Source organism: Paralichthys olivaceus, chromosome 1 (genome assembly GCF_024713975.1).
Source record: "Paralichthys olivaceus isolate ysfri-2021 chromosome 1, ASM2471397v2, whole genome shotgun sequence".
Taxonomy (NCBI): Eukaryota; Metazoa; Chordata; class Actinopteri; order Pleuronectiformes; family Paralichthyidae; genus Paralichthys; species Paralichthys olivaceus.
The window spans coordinates 26,756,091-26,779,677 of record NC_091093.1 but is presented as its reverse complement, the minus strand read 5'-3'; the positions used below and the strand labels follow the sequence as shown (position 1 = coordinate 26,779,677).

Below are 23,587 nucleotides of genomic sequence, written 5' to 3'. Positions count from 1 at the left end.
TAAGACTTTTATCCCCAGTTTATGTAAATTAATAAATCAATCAATTACTTTTGTAATATGGAAAAATTTTAATATGAATATAATAAAGTTAGATATAATTTTTTTTGACATTTCCAGCATTTGATACACACTTTTCTGTGTCACTGTCATTTTATGAAAAAAAAAACATATCTTAAATCAAAAGATGACTGAGTATTAAAAGCTAAGTTTTACACACAGGCAGAGCTCAACACATATTTAAGTGTCTGTATAACGTCCAACATTCACCAGCGCCTCGGCCGTGTCTCTCTGCTGTCACCTGCTGTCGACTGATGCCAAACACAGCTCCTCCTCTGAACTGCATGCAGTTAGATATCTTCAGAACCGACTGACTGATCATGAAGCCGGTGCAGTGTATTTAAAACTAATTTTATAATCTTTAAAACTATTTGTATATTTAAATGTCTCAGACATTAAGGCAACTCCTATTATTGATTGAAAAAAGTGTAACATTATGGGCATCTCCTTCTTTTATTTCTAAATAGCAGTTTATAATAGTTTGTTAAAACAATATTGCAGAGTGATCGTCGTCTCTGCTCCTCCTCTAGCTTCTTCTTCTTCTTGCTGATGACGAGTGCAGATAACAGATGGGAGATAACCGCCTGCTGCTACTAAACATTATAGTTAATGGTGTTAGTGGTGATTAGCAGCTCGTGTGGCCTCTGCTCACAGACATGCTGATGGCTGCAGGCTGGGTCTCACTGGCACAGCAGGGTGTCCTGTCCGTGTCTGTTATCATGGGGAGATGGACAGCGAGCCAGCAGCTTTTCATTACACATGCAAACATGTTCGTATGCAACATTTTGTTTTCAATGCATTTAACAGTTGTTCACACAGGAAGTGATTGATACCTGGGGAAACGTGTAATTTGCTGATCTACTCTTTGTATGATCATTAGGATGTGCTCAAAATTAGTTTAGTAAGATTTCATGTGTTGATTTTTATATGTTGCTCTTTAAACTACCATGGGATAAGTTACTCATACAAATGCTTAATAGAACAGAAATAACCAGAAAGTGTGTTTTCTGCTGAAAATGCAGTTTATATACAATTCTGTTCAAAACAGCTGAAGCGAGACACTTCACAGAAAGGACAACTGAAGAACATCAGTGACAACAGGCAAAATAAAGATGGATGACATGACTACTCTCAAAAAGGGAAGCCAAAGCATCAGGCTGCATTACAGGCCATAGTCCCTGCCTCCTCTATGTTGGCAGATGGGACACGGACAAAAGGTTGTGTAAAGACGTTGAATAAATGTTTCTCGTAGATGGTTTCTGTCATAATAAGACAACTTTGGTTTTAATTAGATTTTTGATGATGTAAAAACAGGTTGAGAAGTCATGATTGACAGATGAGACTGACTCATGATTAGTGGCACAGAAAATGAAGCAGTCATTTAAAAAAAAGAGACTTTTATCAAACAGTTTAAAATAAAACTGGTCAAACTCCAGTTTTCATGCAGACCATGTTTCATGGCTCTTTATGTTAATGTGTCTGTCACCGGGCCCAGGCTTCCGCTGTAAGACAAGCTGTGTGCACGGATACAGAGTTACTGGAATTTCTCCTCTCTGCTATTGATTTTCATTGGAGTTTGCAAATGTTTACATGACGAGCGAGAGGCACATAAGCCTCTTCGAACGATCCCCTCCCCGGCTCTCTCCTCCGTGCATTAGAGGTCAGCAGACAGGCAGGATGTGAGACGGACTGGTTGTCAGGGATCCTCTGGTGCTCAGTCTGTCACTGTCTAATAAACCTGCAGGAGAAACTGCTTCTCTCTCCTGATGCTGGACACTGGTTTGAGCTCAGACAAGTTTGAAATCTCTTTGTTTTCAGACGTTAATGGAAAAGCTAGGATATGATGTCATGCTCCAATGGAGGAGCTCCCAAAAGCACACAATTAAATCCTCAGGTAATCAATACTCAGACTGTGGTTTACAACACAACAGCAAACCACACAGCTGCTCTTCTGTGTCTCGTCTGATGGTTGAAGTGTAATTATGAAAATCAGACCACTGCTCCTCCACAAAGTCCACTGTTGGTCCAAGTCTGTGTAAAACAGTATAAGTGACACTCAACGAATGAGACACAGAAACATGATAGTTGTGTTTTCGCTGAAGATATTGAGGTATTTAACAATTAAACACAAATCATTCACATAGGAATCATGAAGAGTAGTGTCCATCAGTCCCACAGATCATGACTCAGCTGAAATATTTTAGTTATAGATGTAACAGAGAGAAGTTTTCTGTTTCACTGCATCAGGAGCTTCAGTTTTCACATTAACATCCATGTTCATTCACCTTTACTTGTGCATTGCACATTTACACCACACGTTTAGTGGAATATTGTAAAACCTTGAAAAAAGTAACTAAACCGATCATTCATGTCCAAGACGCACAGTTTTCTGGCTTCACCGTTGTCTACTCAATGCATTGATACACACAACCAACATTTCATATCATGACTAAATTCTCCCCCTCTGTCACAGCAGGAAAATGCATTCACATACAGGGGATGCACTTGGGTAAAAATATCCATAAACCACTGTGAGTGTCTGTGTATGTGTGCGCGCGCGTGCGTGTGTGCTGAGTCTAGCAACCAGCCTGGCTTGAGTTTCGCCCTCTCTAATATGACGAAGAGGAGAAGCCTCTCTGAATGCACCTTGGTTGCGGGAAGCAGAGCGGCTGCAGGCAGAAATAAATCTCCCCTGAGGAAAGACGATACAGAAGCTCACATGTCCACAGCAGATGAATATCTCAGCCCGTCACACTCGTAATGGCGTTGAGTAATATAGGGCTTATATTCAAAAAGTTTTGCTGCAGAATTATGCTTATGTAAAGACTTATCCACAGTAAATATCCTAGTTCAGCATAAAAGGGAAAAGATTCTGCAGTTTTTATTGGAACCAGTTCTGCAAAAACTCAATGAAAGTGATTACAGATCAGAAAATGTCATTATATTTTGGAAATACTAATAATTACTAATTAATTCAAATCATGCAAAGCAAAGACTCATAATACTTAAACAACCAAAATGAGGGATATAAATGTTAGAATAAGAAATGAATACACAGAAATATAAATGCATGCACAGTAAATAAAACATGCATAAGTTTGACAGAGCAAAACCACAATATGCATACATTGTTCAGAATAATGCATAGACACTGTCAAGAATAAAAATACACACGCAAACAAAACATCTGCTTTGAGGTAAATTTCTGGAATGTTTCTCTAAATGAGACGGAACAAGAGCCGGTGTATCTACAGAGCGAGGTGCAGCGCTGACCAGCGGTCAGACGACTCTTCTGATACGGATCAATGGAAACAACTGAGACCAGTGGAGCCAGAGACTCCCTGCTGACTCAATTTACCATCTCTGTAATTCACATGATCGTGCACACACACACACACACACACACACACACACACAGGGGCTATGGTAGTAGATTGCATTAAGAAATTCAGTACCAACAGAATATCATTAATAATAAATCACAAAGTTTGGTATTTCAGTGTTTTGTTCCCTCACAGTGAAGAAGTTGACAATGTGACCCATTATGCTTAAAATGCCTTCTCTTTCAATCCAACTACCTTAATCCTTCCTTCCATCAGGAAAGGTGTGTTTCACATGGATTCTTGTATTTCCTTCTTTTCTCTTGGTTTGCAGAACCTGTTGCTGCAAACAGACATGTTCCTCCTCCGTCACACATTTTTACAAAGAACATGCAGCTGTTTGTGCAGGTACAATTGAAGAGAAATGACAACACGGTGTGTTTATGAATCAAACGCATATCATTAGAATTCAGGAAACGGTTTCTGTTGAGTGTTATGTTAGTGATTTTCTGTGTGAGTAAGAGCTCAGCTATCTGACCTATCTAGTACCAAGCAGCAAGGCACAGAATTTAGATGTTAAAAAGAAAAGAACATAAAGAGCAAAGATTATTGTCGACCAAATCCCGAACTCACCTCAGAATACATTAACTACAGATATACACTACACAGATTCTGACTTCTAACAACCAAAAACCCTGATTCAAAATTCGGCACATTACAAACTAGAATGTCACGAGGCTCAATAGTCCCAATGAATTCAATCTAGCAGCTCCAGATTTTCATCAAGATCCACGAATTATGTCATGTTTAATTTAAAGAAACTACTAATACATAATAAACTGAAAGGGAATGGAAATTATACGTACAATTACCAAGGGCTAACACTAATGCATCATAGAACAATGTTTTGATGAGCAATCCCCAAATCGTACCAATGCACCTGCAAAAGAAGACAAATATGGCCGATATTGAATAATCTGATTCCACCCCAGATGTGTGTGTATGTGAGCATCTGATGCTGAGTGCAAACCAACTGCCTGAGGTCATAACACGAGCATTTTGTACTTTGACTCCTCTTCAATGCATAAATGTCAGTGAAAATAGCCTCCATATAAAAATACAAGGAGAGGAAGAGTCTCCATTCATTCAGAGCAGCATCAATTATTCATAAATGCTCCTGTGGACAGTGCTGCTCCAGGGATCGATGCCTCTGTAATGTGGACTGATACGAGCCCCTGGTCGAGTCCTGGCTGCAGCAGGTTAATGGGCCGACTGGATTTCAACGACCGCTCGAGGCGTTTCCAGCACGAAACTCTGCACCACGCTCCAGTGAGGAATACTTCAATGAAATCTACAACAAATTATTACGACTTAACTTAGTGAGTGTTTGTTGCAGTGCAGAGGATTTGGATTAAACAGGCTTGTTGTGACTGATCGGTACATATTTCTGCAAGATTATACAAAAACTGCTGGACGGTTTACCCTGAAACTTGGTGGGAGGGTGTGGTATGGGTCAGGGAAGAACTCATTACATTTTGGTGCAGATCCAGATCAGGGAGCGGATTCACGATTCCTTTCTTGTGAGATGTGGTGTTGGGTTCGATGGGTGTTTTTCAAAATTTTTTCTTTCTCAGGGAATAATTCAAGGATGTCATCAAGATCTGATATTCATGAGTTTGTGCAGATCTAAATACAAATCAGGATCTAGTGAATTTAAATGTGGTTTCATTCGGCGGCTGTGTGCAAACTTGTGAGTGACATTATTGTTGCTTTGCTGGGTTCGTTTGATAAATTAAGTTTTAATGTCTTTCTCTCAGTGTTTCCTCTGACTGTGTGTGTCTCTCTCTGTGTTTCTGTTTTCCTCCAATCCATTATGCTACAGAATCAATTGTTGTTCAGTGAAGTGGTTCAATGTTTCGTAAAGAGCGTTGCGGTTAATATTGAGTTTCTACTCAATATTCTATTCTTCTCCTGCATAGTAACAGCAGGCCTCCTGTGTTGTAATCAGTTTACCTAATAATAGAAGATGACTATAGCAAGAAAAACTTTTTTGTTTTAAAGTTTTCCACTTTAAATGACTTGTCTTTCTCGCAGTGGTTCATCTTATCATGAAAAACACCTTATGTTTTTAAACTCACTGTTTTTATTATGGGACTTTTTGATTTCTCTTTAATATTGAGTTGTAAGTTAGTGCATTTATTTATCTTCCTTTTACTGGTTCTGTCAAATCCTTCGATCCAAAGTTCAGACAGTTTATAGTTTCCTACTTTGTTTCCGAGTTTGCAGTCAGATAAATTGATCTGGTCGTCTGCCAGAACATGTGGCGTTATCATCCTGCCGGGCTGTGTTGATAATGTGAAGGGCATTAAATATTCAGTTAAGAGGAAGTCGAGTGTCACTACATTATCTGAGATGTCAGGCATTTATTGATGACTATCCTTTATCTGTTAGCACTGAAAGGGCGCACGCACACACACACACACACACACACACACACAGTAAAACCACTGGGAGTAATATTATTTGTCTGATAGATGTTGTCTGTTTGTTTCATGAATTATAGATTTCCCCAAATTTCTTCCAAGATGAGCTAGTGCCCCGGTCCGAAACACACACACTGTGCGTATGACATCACCTTGACAGATGAGTCCACTTGCCGGCTTTTCAAACTCAAAGGTTATTCAATCGATAAGTGAAGCTTTTTAAAACGCTGGCTTGTTTCCTCACACTGAATTCTGAATCAGGCAGAGACAGCAACATTAAGGCAGGTAACACGTCAGGCTGCAGGTAAACCTGAGGAATACTCTGCGTGTAGTTTGGCATCCTTCACAGACGGACTTAAACAGATTTAAAGCTCGCCATGAAATGTGCTTTAATGCTTTAAGTTAAGCTATGGGACTCTAATGAAATTAAAATAAGCAGAAATACAATTACAAGCAGAAATAATTCACTTTGTGAATGAAGAAGCACTCTCCGGCTGCTCTTGTTATCTTTTATCTTTTGTTTTTTTCCAGGGGATGGAATTCGTCAATGAATGTGCAGAGGAGTGCCGGGGAGAGGAAGTCTCGCTGCCATTAACCTGAGACCACCCTCCCCTTACACCCCACCCACCTACCCATCTCCCAGCCCGACCCCTCTCCACCTCCCCTCATTCATTCAGACCTGGCCCTGCATGCGGAGAGGAAACTGCTGCCCCCTCTGGGATTTGGCATCATAATTATATAGGAAGCAGAGCAGTCTGCTGTCTGTTGGAGCTGGGGAGGCTGCAGGCTGGGCACACATGTCCGCTAATGTGCAGAGAACGACTGGTCGTAACATGGACGAGGTGCTGTCATTCTGACATTGTTGGGAAGGTAAGATTATCTCTCATTTTAATCTGCAGCAGCAGAGAGTGATTACCAGCCTGTGATATTAAACCTCCTGCTGTTCACTGTCTGTTCACTTTAGATTAGATTGTTATTTTGTATTGTCAGTTATTGTCTCTGCAAACTGCAGCCGAGGACAAATGTCTTTTTAACAGGCTAAAATCTAAGGGGTAAAGATATAGCTTGAAAAAGGAGTTTAACAAAACTATCACTCTTTAACATCTCTGAAGAAATTAATCACAAAAGTTTTGTCTTGTTCCACCTTTGTGGTTTTTATGGAAGCTGATTTGTTTTCTGCAGACTGCAATCATTTTAGTTTCTACTTTGTTAGTCTTGTACTAAATCATCAGATGTTAGTCTTGCACGTGCAGAAAGTTATATTTTGGTCAGTTTGTGATCAAAGTCAATCAATTAATGAACTCAAAATGTCATTAAAATCTTAATAAACAATTCGGTGTCCCGCAAGAAAGAGAAATCTTTTTAAATCTTATTAATTTGAAGACTCTGAGCATTCTCAAAAGGTTCTTTAAAGATAATCTCACTGAAATATATCTTTCTGGAACAATAAAGGGGATTATAGGATATTTACTTTGTGGTGAAAAAAGGAAAGAAGTCATTGTTCACTGGGATAATGTTTTCTATACTGTCTATCTATAGCAGCTTTTATAATAACGGACTACATATTCAGAAATGTGAAGGTGCTGCTGTTATCATGTTTTGACTCTGCCGTCTGTTTTCACAGAATACAAAGAGGAAGCAGCAATGTCGGAGAAGAAGCCACGAGCCTCAGACACACGTCCCAAATGTGGCCTCCGCAGCTGGAGCGCAGACAGTTATATCTGGAGGGGAAAGAAACGCTCCCGGAGCTCTCGGAGTGGCGGGATGAGTCCAGGAGGGCTCGAGGCGGAGGGGACAGAGGAGCTGGGTGTACGGTCAACATCCTGTCCAAGGCGGCGGAGAGAGAGAAAGTGTAGCTGCAGCACTCTTGGGGATGCTTTGACGTCTGCAGACATTGATGTGGTGTGTCGGAAGGCCTTGAGCCGGCGCTCTTTACGGCAAAAGTTCCAGGATGCTGTGGGCCAGTGTTTTCCTCTGCGCTCTCATCATCACCATCATCATCATCATCACCACCATCCACCAGGCTCCTCACGACCCTTCTCTGTGCTCTTCTGGTCCAAACGCAAGATCCATGTCTCGGAGCTCATGCAGGACAAGTGTCCCTTCTCACCAAAATCTGAACTGGCCCGATGCTGGCACCTTATAAAAAATCATGCCACTCACCCAAATTCTCTCAAGGAGATGGAGGCTCCCCTGAAACCCAACGTCTCATCATCCTCTACCTCACCCCCACAGACACCTCTCTCCTGGGACGACATCTGCTGCTCCCCAGGGCCTGGAAGCACCAGTCTGGAGGACTGGGACCCTTCTTGTCCTAATGGGGGAGCAGAGGGCAGCTGCGGCGACACTGACTACATCTTGGTCCCAGATCTTCTCCAGATCAACAACAGCCCCTCTTACTGGGGTGTGTTGAACCGCTTTGAGGCCGAGGAGCTCCTGGAGGGCCAACCAGAGGGAACATTCCTGCTCCGAGACTCTGCCCAGGATGAGTTCCTCTTCTCAGTCAGCTTCCGCCGCTACAGCCGCTCCCTGCATGCTCGCATTGAGCAGAACGGCAAGCGCTTCAGCTTTGACGTGCATGACCCGTGTATGTACCGGGATCCCAGCGTGACAGGACTGCTGAGACACTACAGTGACCCGGCCACCTGCCTCTTCTTTGAGCCGCTGCTTTCCCGACCGCTGCTAAGGACCTTTCCTTTCTCCCTCCAGCACCTGTGCAGGGCTGCGATATGTGGCAGCACCACATACCAGGGCATAAACACCCTCCCACTGCCACCACAGCTCAGGGACTACCTCAGGCAGTACCACATTAAATGTGAGGGGGCCTGCGCCGTGTGATGGAAAGAACACGCATCATCATACCATGGGAGGCAAAGATTGAACAAGGCAAAGGCAACTTCTTTTGGCCAATAAGCAAAAATATTGCCATTAAATGAGCTTTGCTGTTGCTAACCTTTTACGCCTAAATGGTGCAGAACTGGAGCCTTAAAGATGTTTCCACTGCATCAAGAGATAGAACAACCAAACCTGGAAAGGTTCATTGGCCTTCTGTCTGTCACATGGGTACTAAGGGATACTTTGAACCTCCTATTTAGGTTTTCCTCTCTTGGCCATATTGACATTAACTGGAGCCAAGGTCACACTATGAGACACCTGTAATAAATCTGCCTTAATGGAGTGGAAAAGCCAAGACATTAAACTTTAACCGTCACATTCTGTGGAATATTGACTCTTGGAGTTGGAGCACTTTCCATTTGACATCAACTCAATCAGAGTTGTCTAGTATGGCATATGGTAACTCTAGCGGCCACTAGAGGAACTGCACCTTTCACGGCACCTGGCTGAGGCCAAATAACATTCATGTGATGCTTTGCTATTGCACCGTCCTGCACACAACCAATACTACTGAGGGTTAGAGGAACAGAGACTCCAACTGCATCTACTAATATGCAATATATCATAAATTCATATGTCGTAGTCTATCATATCCACTCATCCATTCAATAGCATTACCCATTAATCCTTAAGATATCTGTCTCTCATGTGGAACTCATCCAACTGTGCTGCCTTCTTCTCTGCATCCACACGATGGCAGCATAAGTGCACTGATGAGAGGTTTGGTCACTTCTTTCTTTTTCACTCTACAGCTGCGTCTTTGTCCATCATGGCTGATAATTCCTCTGTAAACTGGCATTTTAACATCAGTTGTGCCTCTACAGTATTATCATTGGAAAAACTGTGGAATAGAGAACAGTTCACTATAAGCACTATATCCTAAAACCACCTGAATCACTGTGATGCCCTCTTGTCTCCATGCATATATTGTATTCACCCCACTGATGCAAAAAACAATAAATGTCATTTACACCGCCTCTGCATGTTTCACAGGATTTTCTCATCTCTTGGTTTAATGGTGCAGCAGAACTTGTGCTCATCCGTGCAGCCTGCTCGTGCTGCAGCCGTGGGCCATGCCACGGTCAGACAGGCTAATAGTGTGGAAAATTCAGCTTTTGAAGTATCAAGCTGCAAACAATTCATCCCGCTCTCTCTGCAAAGGACACCTCTAAATGCCAGCGCTTCTGCATGAGCAAATGGAGCGATAAGGACATGAAAAAGCCTCATCACTGGAGAGGAATTCAGATTTTTTAAATTGATTCATGTGTCATTTAGCGTCTCTCCAACCTGGAGTGTGACAAATTTAAATATATATAATTTTCCCCAAGGCGGCTACAAGAGAGTGCATAAAATATTCATCATGCCGGGTTTTCAGAAGCAAAATGTCTATTTGTCAAACAGATGTCAAGATTTTACTTTAACATACCCGAGTAGATTTTCCTCTTCATCAAAGTTTACAATTTCAATCTCTTCTATCAGATCTGGAGAATTGGATCCGGTTCGGTCTGCAGATTGAGGATGTTAGATTAGTTTAATGACACAAACATTCAGTTAAATTTAAACTTTAAATGAACTAATTAAGTCTTTATATTAAACCACCAGACCCCCAGATCATCTTCACAACTAAAAGCTCAATGGGAAGATTCTTCTTATTTTCATTTAAGAAATTTTCCCCAATCTCAGTGAAAAGCTGAAAATAATTAGTTAGTAACAGCTGAACAACTTCAGGGTCTTGGTGTTGGCACATGTTGGGTTACTGTTACACTGCCATGATTTATTGTAACAGGTAGAAAAATGGTGGAATTGTTGATGGTATTCGTAACAACTACGCTTCTCCTGCTATGACAGATCAACTCACTGCAGAGGGTTGAGAAAAGACAATAGAAGCAGAAACCCAGGGGAAAATAATTTGCCTTGAACCTCAAATTCTTATTTATTAAACAGACACATTGAATTTTGAGAATAAGCTTGAACTAAATCAGAGGAAGTTTTTCAAGGTATTTCAAGAATAAAGCTGAAATGTTGAGCTGCCAGTGTTTTATCTTTCCAAGCTCGTCAATGCTCAGCATCAAAGACCCAACACTGTTGGTCACACTGTGTTTACACACAAGACATATATGAAAAGTTCAACTTTAATCTTAAAATGTCAAGTTTATTATTGAAATTTCTACTTTATTCTTGAACTTGACTTGACATGACTTTTGTTTATAAAGCAGAAATGCACTTTTTCCTCGTTATAAGGCCTGTGTGATATGCAAAATGCCAACTGTGCATTGTGGAAAAGTAGGACACATTGTTTTTTTGTGGTTTTTTTAGCTTTAGGGGAATAAAGTGGAGACATTTTGACCAGTGCCGCTTCATTTTGATCATTAATTTCACGTTATCTCCTGCGAGCGTCCCACCTTTCTGGAAGCGCAATAACTGGTGGAGGTGGATAATCAAAACCTGGACGACTCTGCAGCTGCTGAACATAGATCTCTATCTCACCACCATTCGTCAAGGTCTTCGTGTGCCTGCATGTGGACGCTCAGTCAGTGGACGGCATCAAGAGCCACATCTATTGATTTTCTGAACCACATACATGAAATATTAATGTTATCTTGTATGATCCGGTTGGTGAGCATCATTTTTCAGCTCAAAGCCGATATCTGTCGCATCAGATTCCTGTTACATCTGATATCCACACTGAAGAAGTGCAATGTTTGTTTTCATCCAGGACTCTTTGATACATCAGTGATTAGCATATAAATACACATATCAGGCTTTAGGCCTGTTGCATCATCCACACTGTGATTGTCCCTGATTCTTGTAAGTCATCATGGTTCAGTGATATTCAGACGTTTAGTTGTCTGCCGGCAGAGCACTTCCTGTTGCACTAATCAAATCCTCCCCTGAGATGATGCTGCTCAAAAGGGAGGATGGAGAGTCGGAGCTGAGCTGAAGCAGAGGTTTTGTAATGTGATTCAGATAAAATGTAATTCAAAGCTTAATTAGCTGATTTCAGTACAAATAGAACCAAAAAAACTCTGACTCTAGAGTTTTATTTTAATAATCAATTTTTAAAAATGTGTAAAAAAAAAAAAGGGTTAATCACAGAACAACAATGTTGAACAGTGGCAGAGAGAGCTCAACGCACTGCAAATTAAGAAAGCACGTGAGAATATTAGAAACACGTGCAAGTTAAGAAAACAACTTCGTCAACACATGCAAAGAAACAAGCTGCGAATAGTGAAAAACAAGAGTTGATGAAGTTGTTTTATTGAGTTGCACGTGTTTTCTCTAGTTTCGACATTAGTGAACTAAAGACAGCGATTATTTCTGATGGTTTCCACTCACCTGAGGGACGAAGCCTTCAGGTGTCAACACTTGAACAAAACATATTTATTCACCGAATCACATTCAGTCATTCAGGCATTTAAAGCTGAGCACAAACGTAGATAAACATAAAATCCTGAGATCTGACTCTGCTCTTCCCGCGCGGCTCAAACGTGGGAGGACTTCCGGCGTCTGCGTCATGACGTCGGTGGCGGGAGTTGTGACGCGGCGTTTCCTTGTTTTCAACGCAGCGCGGGAGATCGTGAAGGAGGAGAAGACAGCTGGGACAAGGACAAGAGGAGGAAACAAGGTTTGTTAGATCACACACCGGGTTTGTGGTGTTGCATCAGATCCGCGCTGTGTTGTGTTGTTGTGTCGTTGACTCGTGGTTGACGTGTGTGTGTGTGTGTGTGTCTCAGTTTGTGGGGGAATAATCAAAATGCCGTGTGAGAGGAAGCCGATGCGCTACGGTCACTCCGAGGGACACACCGAGGTCTGCTTCGATGACGACGGGAGGTGAGTGTGATAAGAACCGGGGAGAAGTGATGGAGGAAGAGATCAGATCCTTCACAGCAAATAATCACCGAGTGAAAGTGTGTGAAGCTGAAGTAGCTGTTTAAACGATCAGATCATTGTAAGACAAGAAAATCCTTTATTAGAAACCTGCAAGAGAAGGAAACGGGCATCAGTAAGTAATGAGTAATACTTAAGTGTACAGAAATACTGAGAGATTAATTAAACATCATAAAGTTCAGTTTGTGTTGATTCAGTTATATATTTATTATTGTGTTGCTGCTTTATACAGATGTGCTTCGGTTCTTTGGTTTTGTTTCTGCTGGTTTTTAACCATGGTTGAACTTTCCTCAGGTTCATCGTCACCTGTGGAAACGATGGAGATGTCAGGATATGGGAAAGTCTGGACGACGACGACCCGAGGTTCATCACCGTCGGAGAAAAGGCGTATTCTCTGGCACTGAAGGTCGGTGTCTGCCGCCTTCCTGCAGATTCAGCCTGTTGTGATTTCCACTGAGACATTTTGAGATAAATCAAAACAAAAATGGCGGCTGTCAGTGGTGTATTGAGACACGTTCCTCCGTCCACAGAACGGTAAGCTGGTGACGGCGAGCTCCAACAACACGGTGCAGATCCACACGTTTCCCGATGGCGACCCAGATGGAATCCTGACCCGGTTCACCACCAACGCCACACACGTCACCTTTAACAGCAGCGGCTCGAGAGTCGCCGCCGGATCCAGGTACTTACAGATAATCACCAAAGCACCAGGAGTAGTGGAAACCTGGCTCTGTCCAACACCTCTACAGCTCAGATGCTGTATCTCATTCTTTCTGGTTTAATTTTGATAATCATTGAAAACTAGCTGGTTTCAACGAAAATCAAAATTGAAAAATCCTTAACAATAGCGAGACTCTTTTTTGGGCCGTAATCCTGAGTGAGAGGGAAAGTTTTATTTTCACAATGAAGGACATCTTCACTTGTGTGTCCGGGTGAATGAGCAGATGCATCGATTCCTCCTGAGATATTTTCCACCGGTGATTTGATCTCGGTGCTGAAAGACGAGCACATGTCAGTTTCACTTTGTCAAACCGCGCACGTTCATCCGCTCCGGCTTCTCCGGCGGCGTCCGGTGGAGCTGTCGTGCGTAACGTGTCTGTTGTGTTCACCGTTGTGCGTAGCACGACTAACCCACACTGTGATCTGATTAGGTCTGGTGTTGTTGTTCCAGCGCAGAATGAGCTGCACGCAGCGGTGTAGCAAGATGATATTTCAAGGCACAGCAGCACTTTGGATTGAGTTCATGATTAGTCTTGATTGGAGATAAATGTTTGTCTGCTGCCAGAATCAATTTTCCCTCAACAGGTTTATCACAGCAATGAAAGCACAGAGCGTGACGCCGTATTGATGCTGCTATTTTCACACTTGTAATTTCTGCTGTGGTATTGATTGTAAAAATTCGAGCATCTGAGGATGTTACAGAGGATTTGACATTTGCATTCTGGAAGAGATCAGGGTTATTTTGCTTCTCTTGTTCATCGATTGGACAATTTGCAGCTGTGTTGGTTCAAGCTGACGCCCTTTCCGATTCTGCCACGTGTTGAAAGGGATGAAACCTGCACTACCACATTTATTCTTTTCTCTGTCTCCCTCAGCGACTTCATGGTTAAGGTGGTGGAGGTGTCGGACAGCAGCCAACAGAAAACGCTGCGGGGACATGAAGCGCCTGTCCTCAGTGTCACCTTTGACCCCAAAGATGATTTTCTGGTGGGTAGCTCTTCTCCCTGGAGGAGGAAATTCAACTCTGGTTGATTTGTCTTGATGTCGGTTTCATAATGAAGCCTTTAATCAGATTTACTAATTTACTTAATCTCAAATACACAAATCTATCTTTGTGAGATGATGCATTGAGTTCTGCTGCTTTGTGCTGAGTTTAAAACTGCGAAGTGAACCCAGTTACTTCATTACTGTACTTCATTTTATTTATTTTCAGGTACTTTTACTCCTTTACATTTGCAAATATCTGTTCCAATTGTACTAAGTAATTGGTCGCCTGATCCAATCAGAGCAGGCAGGTGACAGTAAACCCTGAAGTTAACGTGGTTCTTTTATTTAAGTTCATTTTCATCATCGTAAAAAATGTTTGCGTACTTCCTTCATCACTGTATGTATAAACGGTCACTGTTTTTCTGGCGTATGTTTTGGATGATATTTGATGTCAAAACTAAAGTGACGTAAAAACTGCTCATATGAAACTTTATCTGTTAAACGTTATCCCTCTAAAAACAGGCGTCTTCCAGCTGTGATGGTTCTGTCGTCGTCTGGAACATCGAGGAGCAGGTACATCAATGTTTTGCCTCCTCACTCTCAACGATTTGTTTTTCTGTATTAACGTGCACCTCATCCAACAAGACTCTGATCGTCTTTGTGTCCCTTCAGACTCAGGTGATCAGTTGGCCTCTGCTGCAGAAGACCAACGACGTCAGTAATGCAAAGTCTCTGTGTCGGCTGGCGTGGCAGCCCAGGATGGCTAAGGTCAGTGGCTCTGTGTTCAGTGGATTGACAAAACGTGGTGTCTTCTATTGCACATGCACCTCCGATTAAAAAACAAACAAACCATAAAACCAGTGAAAAACATGATCTAAGAAGCAGAACAGAAGATTAAATGTAAAATAACAAAACACTGTTTGTGTGTGAACCCAGTTTCTAGCGGTTCCTGTTGACACTAAGGTTCACCTGTACGAGCGAGGGTCCTGGGATCATGTGACCACTCTGTCTGACGATCTACTCACTCAGGTGAGATCCGGTCACACACACACACACACACACACACACACACACACACACACACTGTTCATGGTTACGTCCTCGGTAAACAACACCTCTGTGCTGACCGGATGAAACTAAAGCAGAAACTACTGATGTTATGAGATTTTCCTGTTGTTATAATGTTTTTGTGCGAGTGATGGAGTGAAAAGTTTAAAAAGGTGATCGTGGTACCAATGTGACGACCTCTTGAAAGTCTGTGTTTGAAATGATCAGTAGAACTGAAGGTTCAGTTTAACGCTGCCCGGTGAGGATTCTGTCCGCTCTTTCTCTTCATTGAAATTGTCTTTTCTCTGCAGCCCATCAACGTGTTGGCCTGGTCTCCGTGTGGACGGTTCGTGGCGGCCGGCAGCGTGGGAGGCTCACTGACGCTGTGGGACGTGAACAGCAAACTGTGTGTGGAAAGGTGAGTAACAAAGTTGTTATTGTTTTCTTCACACCACCTTTCAAAACACTTGGTTAGTTTCAGGAAAAGTGAAGATTCAGGTTAGTACAGTTAAAGTTTTCTCTTCTGTGCTGCAGGCAGAAGCATGAAAAGGGTTTCACAGTGTGCGGGTTGGCCTGGCATCCGTCCGGCAGTCAGATCGCCTACACGGACACAGAGGGCTGCCTGGGTCTGCTGGACGGACTCAGCGTCTCCACGTCCGACACCAATGCACCAAAGGTAACAAGGGATGATATTTATAGGTGTTCTCAGTATCTTTGTCCTGCTGTTGTCTTCATGCTTTCTGTCGCTGGACTTTCAGCAGGCTCCAGCGAAAAAAACAGCAAAAGACTACGACGACCTGTTCGATGACGACGATGACGATAGAGTCATGGACGAAGGACTCAGCGACACCAACTCTCCGGTTAAGAAACGCGTCGTGGTGGACGGCGACGAAGATGACGACGATTTCCTCATTCCCTCGACTGGGCGCGTTCGGAACAGAGGGGCGATTCTGGACGACGAGAACTCGCTGGGTCAGTGAATGAGGTTTAATCTCAGATAGAGTGAGGGGAGGGATCGGAGGAGTTTTTTGTATTTTAAAATCTCCATCTCTGCGTGCACATCTTTGTTCAGACACAGGATCCCTGAAGCTCGGTCTGGACAAATTCGGGGACGATGACGATGACACGGGGAGCGCTGTAGTGCCTCCATCGGTCCCCCTGGTGCCCCTGCGTCCCGTCTATGAGGGTCCGATGCCCTCTGCTCCTCAGAAGGCCTTTCAGTCAGGCTCCACCCCTGCACACCTCACACACCGCTTCATGGTAGGAGACACAGACGGATTTAATCCACGAGCAGCGTGTCAGAGTTAAATCCACTGGCAGCTTCTCCTGTAAAATGCAGATAACATGTTATTTTTGATCATTTTGACCCTCTTATATTATTTTAATAATACGTGCAGTTCTTCTCATAACGTCCAAATTGTTTCTCAGATGTGGAACTCAGTGGGAATAGTCCGAGGTTACAATGACGAGCAGGATAATGCCATCGACGTGGAGTTTCACGACACGGCCGTGCACCACGCCATGCACCTCACCAACTCTCTGGGTCACACCATGGCGGATATTTCCCAGGAGGCCGTGCTGCTGGCCTGCTCCAGCACAGACGAGCTCGCCAGGTAAACCCCCTCTAAACTCTTTTTGGGTGAATAGTTAAATCAAATCTCTGAACCTGCTCCTCTCTCTTCGCAGTAAGCTGCAGTGCCTCCACTTCTCATCGTGGGACACCAACAAGGAGTGGATGGTGGACCTGCCGAAGGGCGAGGACGCCAGGGCGCTGTGTCTGGGTCAGGGCTGGGTGGCGGTCGCCACCAGCACGCTGATGCTCAGACTCTTCTCCATCGGAGGTGTTCAGAGAGAAATCTTCAGTCTTCCAGGACCTGTGGTGTGCATGGCCGCACACGGAGAGCAGCTGCTTATCGTCTACCACCGGGGTTAGACACACATTTATGTACCAGTATAAACAAACTTCTTCCCCAATACACTGTCCATTAGAAATGTATTCTGTATTTAATCCTGTACTGAACAGTCCCTCCCAACATGACGAAGCTTGTGTTTGATTTCATGCCTTCAGCTACAGGTTTTGACGGGGAACAAGCTCTCGGTGTCCAGCTGCTGCAGTTCAGTCGAAGAAAGAGACAAGTCATCAACGGCGAGCCGCTGCCTCTGTCTCTCAGATCCCACCTCTCCTGGCTCAGCTTCACTGCTGAGGGTCAGTCTGTCCAGAAAAAACTTCATATTCACACATATAAAATCAAGTGGTGTTTCTCTCCTGGATTCTTACGGCCGGCTCGTGTTGTGGTTTTTCAGGCACGCCTTGCTACGTGGATTCGGAGGGGGTGGTGCGGATGCTGAACCGCTCCCTGGGAAACACATGGACGCCAGTGTGTAACACCAGAGAGACGTGCAAGAGCAAGTCGGATCACTACTGGGTGGTCGGAGTGCACGAGAACCCTCAACAGCTCAGGTGAACTCTGCCGTGTCACGTTTCTGTTTCACGTCTCAGAGGAAGATTACGGTCAATAAGATATTTACTTTGCTCCTCAGTCATTTATTGAGTCACAGCTCAATAAACTCTCTAAAAGTTTGACTTTAAATATAAAAACTAACGATATCTTATCAGACATTATAATCATCTGAGTTTTAGATAGTTGATGCAACATGGTGCTTTCACTTGATCTGGATTCCTGATTCATTTTATTCGGTGGCCATCTAAACGGTCTGTCCTCGTCCTCTCAGGTGTATTCCGTGTAAGGGCGCCAGGTACCCCCCCACCCTGCCCAGACCTGCTGTGGCCATCCTGCCCTTCAAGATGCCTCTGTGTCAGACCTCCACAGAGAAAGGACAAATGGAGGTAAACACACCGAACATACCTGAGGCAGCTTCATCCAGTAAATGTCACAGATGCTAAAACGGCAAAACGAGACCATATGTCTCTAAACTTAACCATTTGAACCAGTGTTTCAAATAGACGGAGAGTCGATAAAATGCTGAAATGTGGATGCACACAGTCCCTTATCAGCCTGTCGCCTTCTGTCATCTTCCAGGAGCAGTTCTTGCGTTCAGTCCTCTTCCACAACCACTACAGCTTCCTGTCGTCCAGCGGCTACGAGATAGACGAGGACGGACAGAGTCAGTCCCAGAAGGAGCAACAGGAGCTGCTCTTGAAGATGTTTGCAGTGAGTATCTGACCCGTGGAAAGATCCGCACTTGATGAAATGATCCCTGATTTGTTGTCTCCTGATTGATGCGTTCTCGACCTCTTCCTCCAGTTGTCCTGTAAGCTGGAGAGAGAGTTTCGCTGTGTGGAGCTGGCGGAGCAGATGACTCACAACGTGGTGACTCTGGCCATTCGATACGCGTCCCGATCCCGGCGCATGGCCCTCGCCCAGCGGCTCAGTGAGATCGCCCTGGAGAAAGCGAACCAGATCCAGGAAGAAGAGCCAGGAGAGCAGGAAGAGGAGCCAGAGTACAAAAGCATCAGACGGCACTCTGGGTAATTAAAAAAAATACACCTGTCACTTAAACTGCTGTAAAATCCTTTGACCTTGATCGGCAGGACGCAGGAACATGTGTTTCAAAGAATCTTGTCTTTTTCAATCTTTGATTAAAAGTCAAATGTACAAGCTTCTGTATTCATCTCTTTACGGGAGGAATAAATGTCGACTCCCAGGGTGCAGTTTGGTCAGATACGATCCCAAAGGGGAAGACTGTGTGAGTCACAATCGTCTTCTTTGGACAGGTATGACCAGAGCGAGGTCAAAGGAGGACGTCACAGCAACAGACATAATCAGGAGGAGGAAGAGGAGCAAGAACAAGAGGTCGGGGAGGAAGAGGACGGACAGGAGATGGAGACGGAGGAGATGACAGAAAGCAGAAAACGTTAGTTCCACTTATTTCTTCGTCTCCGAGGAAACGGTAGTTCCTCTTTACTCTGTAAAAATCAAATCTGCCACCAGTGAATGTTTCTCATATGATTCACGTCTCTTATCATTTAGGTTTGAATCCATTTGCCAAAGAAGCGGGTTCGCCGGTGATGCCGTCTCTGACACCAAGTGAGTCAACACCTCTCAGCATCATAACTGTCATTGTGATTTAGAGATATTAGCGGTTTAGTATTTTAAAATGTAGTTTGTCCACAACTGTAAAAAGTTATTTTCAAAACACATAATACGTATTAATTAACAGAAGTGATGTAAAGTATCATGTTTATTATTCTCATGTACAGTATCAAGGCTGCAGTGTTTTCAGAGATCATGTCAGAGTTAGTTAAAATATTTAAAATCTGAAAGTTCACCTGATTTCACTCATTTGTTTTTCAGTCGGTAAAGTAGGACGTGCAAATCCCTTCAAGGTAAGAACTCAAGATATTTTAACGGCAGCCTTATGTGATTTTTTTTCACTGATGATTTATCTGCTGGTGTTTTTCCAAAAATGCCTTTAAATTGTATAAAATGTCTCCTACAAAGGACATGAGGACAAGTCTTCAGTCATGAGGACAATAAAACAGGAATTAAATCACATTCATTATTGTGCGTTAGAGTTTTGAATGTTTCTCCATGAACCTCACAGAAGCCTTGGAATGTAAATACAGACTATTGATTGAAAATAATTTAGTTTAAATGGTTTCAGGTCTTTGGATCAGGGAAACCTTCGACCTCGTCAAGTCAGAATCGAGTGACCAACATCCTGGACAACATGACGTCCAGCAGGAAGTCGGCTCTACCCGGTGGGTCTGCAGGGAAACCCAGCAAAAGTCCCGTCCTCAAACCTCTGGCCCCGAGACCCAAGTCAAAGGTAACTTTAACTCCAAACACAACACGGCAACATATCAAATATTCAAAATGTCCTCTTGAGGTTGACCATTGGTGATTTCCCTCTTTCCTCTCCAGACTCAGTCCACCCTGCTCCAGATGACTGCCGCAAAAACAGCCACTAAGAAGACTCAGGAGAACACGGAGCCGGCGGCGGATCAACCGAAACAAGCGGAGGTCCCGCCTACAGCCTCGCCAGCAGACAACACTGAAAACAAGAGGTCAAATATGGAACGATTTAAGCCTCTGAAGCGAAAAGACAGATTCCTCTTGCTCATAAGCACTTTTCTTTTTTTTAACTGCTGTGTTTTTGACTCTTTGTCTCTTCAGACCCAAGACCGGGTTCCAGCTCTGGATGGAGGAGAACAGGAAGAGCATCGTATTTGACCAGCCTGACATGGAGGAGACTGATGTCATCAAAGAGGCCATGGGACGCTTCAGGACGCTGTCAGCAGAAGATCGACTGGTAGGAAATTAAGATAATAGCCTCAGGAAGTACGTAATGGTGTTAAAGTTACAGATGGGCAGCTGCAACTTGGGATAATGGATTTTTGGCCACTTGGCGGCTGCGGAAATCAGCTGTGAACACAACATTGACATCACATTTCTACAACCAATCCTTCTGCTGCTGATTCCACTTCCTTTTTTTTTTTATCTTGACAAAGAGCTGGTGCAGGTGACATTTCAGTTCACAGAAGTAGCTGCAGAGTGAACGCTCCTCGTTTTTCACGCCGCTCTCTGGGGTAAAATCCTTCCACTGTTCCGTCTGTTAGGTGAAGATCTGTGACGGGTACAGTCGGATGCAAACCTGGACTCAGGTTGAGAGATACAGTCGGAGAGAAAATAGTTAAATCGTTTTTACTGAAGAGCTAATTGATCAGTGAAACTCGTCAGTTAAAAATGTCAGTGATTTTCAGCTGCGGATCCATTAACCCCGTCCTCCATCATTCATTTGTGGACAATAAAATATTCCGAGCACCTGCAGACTTTAACTGTGTCCTGGTTAACGATGTCAGCTGTGGTCGTGTTTCCGTAACGACAGGCCTCATCCTTTCATGCACCTGAGTGCTAACAGACGTCAATCTGTGGGTTTCTTTGGTGGATCGGTCCTGACCCTGCATACATCAAGACTCTCAGCAGAGAGCTGGACGACACTCGACAGAGCAGAGGAAGAGGATGTGAGCCGATGGGGGAGGATGGGGGAGGGACGCCTGTTGCCTGGGAACCCTGTCGAGTGTGTTTTGGCAGCGAGGGCACAAAGCATTGATCTTATGATAATCTTGTGTGGGTCAGTCTGCAGGAGAAGAATTATAACTGAGCAGTTTTCAAGGGTAGTTCCAGTGTGATTAGTTTTGTTTCTTTAGATTATTTAAGATTTAGTTTGATCCAGTTTTGTCTGGACGTTCTCACTAAACTGAACAGAATCTCCAGGAAGTTGTTTCCATCTTTGTGCAGCATCGTAGTGAAAAGCAGCTTCAGCCTGTTTTGGTTCAGACTCATTTATTAGATGAAGACGTCTCAAAGATCTAAAGTTATATTATATACACTCATGCACTCACCTTATCTGCTACTAACCTGACCTTAAGATAAGATAAGATAATCCTTTATTAGTCCAACAATGGGGAAATAAATATCAGTGAAGTAATAATAAGTAGCAATAATTCTAATAATGTAAGGAGATACAAAATATATATGGAGTAAAAACTAATGTATGCAGTGTAAACAGAATTATAAATTATAGTCTGTAGCAGAAAGACGTGTGTACGCTCCCTTTAATGTCGTTAAAGCAGATTGTGTGTGTGTGTGTGTGTGTGTGTGTGTGTGTGTGTGTGTTGCTCCTAATTACATTATTCTCTCCAAATACAATGAAATGACAACTGAACAGTGAGACGTCACAGCTTGAACCACCTCTCAGCTCTGTGAATGTTTGTGTGTGGGGTTAATGGCGGTGCTTCATTGTGTGCTGGAGGTGAAGTGTGTTGTGTGTTGTGTGTTGTGTGTGTGGGGCCTGTGCTCACTCACCAGGCCTGATGATTCATCCTGGCTCCATTACGTCCAGGAAAACGCTTCCTTTTGTCTCTGCCGGCAGAGAGAGGGAGGGAAAAATAAATAAAAGCAGGCAGAGAAAAAGAGCCAGCGGGCCGAAGAGATGCAGCCTGTCTTCAGTGATTATATGTGACAGGATGCAATTTTCAGAGCGCACGCCTGAGCATCCGCGTGTGTCTGGATGGAGACACGAGAACAATACAAAATCACTTTGTCCTGTTCGCCAATTAACACGTGCACTTCATGTCCTTTATTTCTGTTTGTTTGGTTCAGTCGTGGACAGAGAGAGCGAAAGGCCAAACTGGAGACGCAGCAGATCTGAAGAAGAGGAAAAGAGCAGGAGGTGGAGAAGATGTGGAAAATGAAACCGGACGAGAAGAAGCAGAGGAAAACGATGCCAAGAAGAAAAAGTCTTTGGATTCTGCCTCCAAACTTTCAGCATTCGCGTTCAACAAAAATTAAACGTTTGACTAATTTGTTAAGGTTTGGTTCATGGTGCTTTTGACATATATGTGAAAACTGTCCATCCTGACATCGTTGAAACATCCACACGTTAAATCTGCTGCTGGATACATTCTCTGAGTTTTGTGGCACTTAATCACAACGTTGTGAAGGATCGGTGACTTTCATCAGCTCCAGTGTTTGTCAGTGTTGCTGATTTAATATTATGTTTCAAAAAAAAACTTCACTGTTTAAATTTTTGAATAAATGTACATTTTTAGGCTTAAAGTTCAAATTTGTGGGATTTATTGAAACATTGCATTTTTGTTTTGTCCCTTTTTAGGTTGTCCATAGATGAGTCCCATTCTTGTGAGCACAATATCTCAAGTACACCTCCAAGGAACCTTTACTCAGATGAACTCATTAGATTCCAGTGAAAAATCACAGTGATTCTGGTTCATGTCGTGTTCTCTTACGCTGAGTGTTTTCATCAGTGATTCTGCAGGAACCAGAAATGTGTGAGAGCGTCTCTGCAGGGCTGCACAGATCGGTTTTTCCGGGCACGTCGCACGTAAACCTGGAATTAACTATTGGAGTAGTCACTGGAAAGAAAAGGTTTGACTCGTAGCTTGCTGCTGGTGGTTGCAGTATTATATAGCAGATAGATTTATTTTTAAAAACATGGTAATGACTCCCAAGATGTTGTTATCAAACTATTATGTCAAAGAAAAGTAATGGAGGTTTGATGTTTTACAGTGTAACCATAAACTTTATCATAAATATCTGAATAAAAGGAAAACACAAATGCATCCAAACATAGGATTTGCATTTAGAATAAAAATACTTGTCAAATACAATAAACCTGATACCAATATGTCTGTGAAACACTCATGTC

The 23,587-nt window shown here is 43.2% G+C and overlaps 2 protein-coding genes and 1 long non-coding RNA gene across 5 annotated transcripts; 2 read left to right on the top strand and 1 right to left on the bottom strand.

Moving 5' to 3' along the window:
• Positions 1 to 628: 628 nt before the first annotated feature.
• Positions 629 to 12,233, bottom strand: LOC109637206 (uncharacterized). 2 transcript variants are annotated; one of them, XR_011243177.1, is made up of 3 exons: positions 12,092 to 12,233; positions 10,182 to 10,260; positions 629 to 768 (listed from the first exon to the last, which is right to left on the bottom strand). It is a non-coding gene; the product is annotated as an uncharacterized lncRNA (long non-coding RNA). The 2 variants fall into 2 exon arrangements; XR_002203243.2 differs by lacking the exon at positions 629 to 768 and adding an exon at positions 1,947 to 2,088.
• socs4 (suppressor of cytokine signaling 4) lies at positions 6,591 to 8,827 on the top strand. The gene is made up of 2 exons (XM_020099421.2): positions 6,591 to 6,730; positions 7,485 to 8,827. Exon 2 carries the CDS (start codon positions 7,505 to 7,507, stop codon positions 8,696 to 8,698), a length of 1,194 nt encoding a protein of 397 aa, XP_019954980.2. The 5' UTR covers positions 6,591 to 6,730; positions 7,485 to 7,504; the 3' UTR covers positions 8,699 to 8,827.
• A 3-nt stretch (positions 12,234 to 12,236) lies between the features above and the next one.
• On the top strand, positions 12,237 to 22,980 carry wdhd1 (WD repeat and HMG-box DNA binding protein 1). Of its 2 annotated transcripts, none has more exons than XM_069526386.1 (26): positions 12,237 to 12,380; positions 12,490 to 12,586; positions 12,938 to 13,049; positions 13,174 to 13,325; positions 14,239 to 14,350; positions 14,873 to 14,923; positions 15,023 to 15,118; positions 15,287 to 15,379; positions 15,709 to 15,815; positions 15,932 to 16,073; positions 16,156 to 16,369; positions 16,470 to 16,657; positions 16,826 to 17,010; positions 17,084 to 17,325; positions 17,466 to 17,603; positions 17,702 to 17,858; positions 18,131 to 18,245; positions 18,439 to 18,570; positions 18,664 to 18,887; positions 19,134 to 19,273; positions 19,390 to 19,446; positions 19,714 to 19,745; positions 20,024 to 20,188; positions 20,284 to 20,426; positions 20,536 to 20,671; positions 22,525 to 22,980. In XM_069526386.1, exons 2-26 carry the CDS (start codon positions 12,510 to 12,512, stop codon positions 22,711 to 22,713), a joined length of 3,399 nt encoding a protein of 1,132 aa, XP_069382487.1. In that variant the 5' UTR covers positions 12,237 to 12,380; positions 12,490 to 12,509; the 3' UTR covers positions 22,714 to 22,980. The 2 variants fall into 2 exon arrangements, with proteins under 2 accessions (XP_069382487.1, XP_069382482.1); XM_069526381.1 differs by having other exon boundaries at positions 12,256 to 12,380; positions 16,159 to 16,369.
• The last annotated feature ends 607 nt before the right edge of the window (positions 22,981 to 23,587 follow it).